We start from the raw sequence: 5,384 nt of genomic DNA on the forward strand, positions 1-5,384 counted from the left end.
TCCAAAAAATGCATATGAAAGCTGAATGATTGGGGATTGTAACAAGTATTCATATATTATTGTGGTTTCATCCTTTTGGCTGTAATTGGTGTTTAAATTTGAAAAATCGTTAAAAAAAGCAGTCTATTTACATTTCATTGATTTTCTCGAAAACTATAAAAGATAGAATGGATCCAAAAGATGCCTATGAAAGCTGAATGATTGGGGATTGTAACGAGTATTCATATATTGTTGTGGTTTTATCAGTTTGGCTGTAATTGGTGTTTAAATTTGAAAAAACGTTAAAAAAAGCAGTGTATTTACATTTCATTGATTTACTCCAAAACTATAAAAGGTAGAATGGATCCAAAAGATGCATATGAAAGCTGGATGTTTGAGGAATGCATTCATATATTACTGTTTCATACGTTTTGGTTCTAATGCGCGTTTTTACTTTCAGTTTTGTATATCATTCTCTGAAGGAAAACCTGCAACTATCCGCTATTGTAACAGGCTGCAGTTCCCGCGTCGATTGGAAAATTACCCTAAACGGTACACACATTTTGTTTAAATGATTTTGATGATTGTTTCATTGTTGTTGTTGTTGTTTTCAGATTCTGGATCTGCGCTGACGGAGAAGACGTCCGAAGGCATGCAAATACTCGGTCTCCGATCGCAGCTGGGCACCTACAATTTCCTATTGCGTGCGATCGACGAAGACACTTACGCTCACGTTTACATAAGCACGGAATCCGATGGACCAGAAGCGCTGAAGGGAAGAGAAAACCGGAAATTGCTACTGCGCCGGCAACGAAACAATAGGTTGGCCATCAAATGGGACCCGAGGTAAACAGTTTAAAGAAAACGAATAACAGACGGGTGGGCTAATTTGCATTAACGACGTGCACAATTTTGCTGTAACCTAGGTAACCAGTAAGAAAGAGTAATTGCGTAATTGATTTTGCGGTTACCATAACAACTTTACAAATGTATCTAAACGTTACTACTTGTTCAGTCTCAATATAAAATGTCTATTAATCGAGGATAAATACAATAATGTAGTTAAGTTGTTCGGAAAAGGAGGAAACAAAAGTAGAAAATGCGCTTCTTCCTAAAGCGTCTCGATCGAAACAGTTACGAGGAACTGGAAACTCTTTCCACAGAAAGAAAAACGGTTCGACTTCTTCATAAAAATACGTCCCGTTGCGAAACGCGACGCTCCTCGATTCGAAACCGATACACATCCGTCGACGTTTTTGTTTGTTTTCCGCGTATTTTTGGTGTCGAGACGGATTTACTACGGAATCGTGTCAAGAACAACAACAACAATATTTAACATTAAGTTCGTCGCTAATTTCATTTGCTCCGCATGATTTATCTTAGAAAAAGCATCTATTTGTGGTTATTAACATAATTTTACTGAATAGGACAAAGTACGTTTCCTTGTGGAACCTTCAATTCAATACTGGAAATCTGCACAGTTTAAATTTTGTTTACATATATTTTTCTAAAGTAACTTAAATAAACGTAACCTCTAAGAACCTAACCTATAAATCTTAACCAAATTAATGAATAAACAAATAAATTTTCAGTTTAGTGGATCCTCAAGGTACCGAATATTGCCTTGTAATAAGCAGTCTGAAGCATCACGAGACGTTCTGCGGAGCCGGAAATCTACTTAAACCGGAACCGGAAAACCGGACAAACGCAGCTTCCGAAAATCTACCAAAATGCGGTAATTATAAACTTAAAAATTTCTTTGTTTTTTTTTTTATAAATAAAAATATCTTTGCAGATGTTGATCCGATGATTATTTGCACCGGAAAGAAAACGCATTACGCCTTCCTCAAACCGCAACAGAATCTGCGTTACTATTTCGATCTGTTCGCCATAAACTTGCAGACGAATTTCACGTATCTCTTCGCTTCGAACACGACGATGCTCTCCAACAAATTGAAGCCGGCATCTCTGAAAGATGGAAAGTTGACTTTCGTTAATCTCAAGGAGATGGATGGAAAAGCCGTGTTTAGGTTTAAGGTAAGTTTATTGTTATGTAATGATGAGATGATCCATTTGGTTTCTTTTGACTTAGGTAGGAAGGAAATCGCACGACGATTTAGAGGTGTACGTGATGCCGTGCGGCGGAGCGGTCGACGTTCAAGTGACGAAAAGGCACGAAGTTATTGAGACTAGAAGAACGATAGAAGGTTTTGGTAAGATTAGCGTGAAGAATCCGCAGAGTGGAGCGAGGTATAACATCAAGATCTTCAGCACGAACGGCGAGGAATTGCGGAGAACTTCAGGCATTGAAGTATTATGAAAAGAAATCTATTATTACCTAATCTTATATAATTTTAATGTTTGATTCAGTTGTATGCAACGTCCAGGAAGAAATCCTTCATCCCTTTACCGGATTTACCAAATAAACCAATAGTCAAAGAATACGTTTCACTGAGGAGTTGCGATTCTGTGACGGTCGGATGGCTTCCATCGCCTGGACAGAAAACCTCTCACTATTGTCTGGTTATCAAAGAAGGTAAACTTCGGTACGGTTTCAAGCAGACGAATCAATGCGGTTTGGAGAATCGCCTCAAGAAGTCGACGGATTTCGCCGCTAAATACTGCAAAGATATTAAACCAATCGAAGGGTAAGATTCACATTTTGTAAATCTAAACATAATTCATTTATTATGTCTTTTTTTTTTCGTTTCCAGGAAAGTTATTACGCAAAAGATTGGTCAGCTGAAGCCGGGTAGAAGCTACATAGTTCAGGTGACGGTGAAGAAGCATCGCGGAAAGACGATTTCCTATGATCTGTTACAGGCGCAGACTAAATCCAAATGTGATCCGAAATGAATAATAAAGCTTATATTTTCTACCGTTTTATAATTATTGCGTATGTTTGGTCATCTATCAAATTTCAGAAATATATCTTCAATCTTGACTAAGTTCAAAGTTTGTTTTCTCTTTAAATTTACTGAAACAATTGAAAAAATGTCAATAAATTGATAAAACATGAAACTGTAAAGTTTTAAGAATAATTTGAGACACTTTTCAGAACTTTCTGAAATGTATCTTCAATCTTGTCTAAAAGAGTTTTCTTTGTTTGTATCTTGAAACTACTGAAACAATTGATAAAAACTGAAATTGTAAATATTTTAGAATGTATTTAGTCACTTTTCAAGACTTTCAGAAATGTATCTTTAATCTTGACTAAATTAAAAGAGTTTTCTTTGTTTGCATCTTGAAACTACTGAAACAATTGATAAAAACTGAAACTATAGAGTTTTAAGAATATATTTAGTCATTTTTTAAGATTTTTAGAAATGTATCTTTAATCTTGACTAATTTAAAAGAGTTTTCTTTCTTTGTATCTTGAAACTACTGAAACAATTGATAAAAACTGAAACTGTAAAGGTTTAAGAATATATTTAGTTACTTTTCAAGACTTTCAGAAATATGTTTTCAATCTTGACAAAATTAAAAGAGTTTTCTTTGTTTGTATTTTGAAATTACTGAAACAGTTGATGAAAACTAAAACTGTAAAGGTTTAAGAATATATTTAGTTAATTTTCAGAACTTTCAGAAATATATCTTTAATCTTGACTAAATTAAAAGAGTTTTCTTTCTTTGTATCTAGAAATTACTGAAAGAATTGATAAAAACTGAAACTGTAAAGGTTTAAGAATATATTTAGTTACTTTTCAAGACTTTCAGAAATGCATCTTTAATCTTGACTAAATTAAAAGAGTTTTCTTTGTTTTCATCTTGAAACTACTGAAACAATTGATAAAAACTGAAATTGTAAAGGTTTAAGAATATATTTAGTTACTTTTCAAGACTTATAGAAATGTATCTTTAATCTTTGACTAAATTAAAAGAGTTTACTTTGTTTTGATCTTGAAACTACTGAAACAATTGAAAAAAACTGAAACTGTAAAGGTTTAAGAATAAATTTAGTCACTTTTTAAGACTTTCAGAAATGTATCTTTAATCTTTACTAAATTAAAAGAGTTTTTTTGTTTGTATCTTGAAACTACTGAAACAATTGATAAAAATTGAAACTGTAAAGGTTTAAGAATATATTTAGTTACTTTTCAAAACTTTTAGAAATGTATCTTTAATCTTTACTAAATTAAAAGAGTTTTTTTTGTTTGCATCTTGAAACTACTGAAACAGTTGATAAAAACTGAAACTGTAAAGGTTTAAGAATGTATTTAGTCACTTTTTAAGATTTTTAGAAATGTATCTTTAATCTTGACTTAATTAAAAGAGTTTTCTTTGTTTTGATATTAAAACTTCTGAAACAATTGATAAAAACTGAAACTGTGAAGGTTTAAGAATATATTTAGTTACTTTTCAGAACTTTCAGAAATGTATCTTTATTATTCACTAAATTAAAAGAGTATTTTTTGTTTTCATCTTGAAACTACTGAAACAATTGATAAAAACTGAAATTGTAAAGTTTTAAGAATATATTTAGTTACTTTCAAGACTTAAATAAATAAAGAAAGGATTTTTTCTTAAAATCCACTGAAACGATTGAAGAACATCAATAAATGATTAAAAACTGAATCTGAACGAGATTTAAAGAACATATTTAGACTCATTTTAAGATAATTAAAAATATATCTTTAATTTTGAGTTAAAGAAATAATCAAAGTATTTTCTTGAAATTTTCTGAAACGATTGAAGAAAATCAATTAATTATTAATTATCTAAGAATAAATTTAAGCACTTTCTAAGACTTTTAAATGTGTCTTTAATCTTTAACAGAACATTGAAAAGTTTAGTTTTCACTGAGAAAATTTATGGAAAACGTCTTGAAACTGGAATCACGTTGCAATCACTATAAGCTCTTGGCGACGAAATCAATTATACGGATAATCCGAAGACGAGCATAACTAATCTAGTCGTAATAATTCGACGCTCTTTTTTTTTGTTCGTCGATTGCTTTCCGTTGTTTGTTTTTTTTTTTGTTTCGTTTGTTATTTGTATGTACGTGTATGTTTCACACAATATTGACAATCGAAAATTGCGTTGCTTTTTCCGCGGTGGCGATCGGCGAGCCGTGAAAAAGCCATATGCACGGGAATGATGGAAAAACCCAATGGGCCGTGTCAGCATCGAATCATTAGTTTCGACAAACTAATCATAATAATTATTGCATTATAAACACATATAGATATATATATATAAATAAAAACATATGTATACTTCCGAAAATAGTCGAATAAATGAAGAAACAATAACAACGCAGAAAGCGTGGGCGTGCGGGCAATAAACAAAAGCTGTAGAGGGAAAAAAAAAGCAAAACGTAATTGCATAACGCTCTTTGTTGTAACGCCTGGTCCGACACACATGTCTGAGCACACAATTAACTATATCTGATCGTTATCTAATTT

At 32.2% G+C, this 5,384-nt stretch overlaps 1 protein-coding gene across 1 annotated transcript; it reads left to right on the forward strand.

Annotated features, from left to right (window-relative positions):
• Positions 1 to 439: 439 nt before the first annotated feature.
• LOC108564364 (protein NDNF) lies at positions 440 to 2,850 on the forward strand (the record flags this gene model as incomplete). Its single annotated transcript, XM_017923388.1, is given in 7 exon segments — positions 440 to 531; positions 594 to 825; positions 1,572 to 1,714; positions 1,775 to 2,016; positions 2,072 to 2,290; positions 2,350 to 2,627; positions 2,694 to 2,850. Coding segments are annotated over 7 exon segments (1,348 nt in total), but the record flags the coding sequence as incomplete, so codon positions are not given.
• Positions 2,851 to 5,384: the final 2,534 nt, after the last annotated feature.

This window comes from Nicrophorus vespilloides, unplaced genomic scaffold (assembly GCF_001412225.1).
Source record: "Nicrophorus vespilloides isolate i.1.1-1 unplaced genomic scaffold, Nicve_v1.0, whole genome shotgun sequence".
NCBI lineage: Eukaryota > Metazoa > Arthropoda > Insecta > Coleoptera > Silphidae > Nicrophorus > Nicrophorus vespilloides.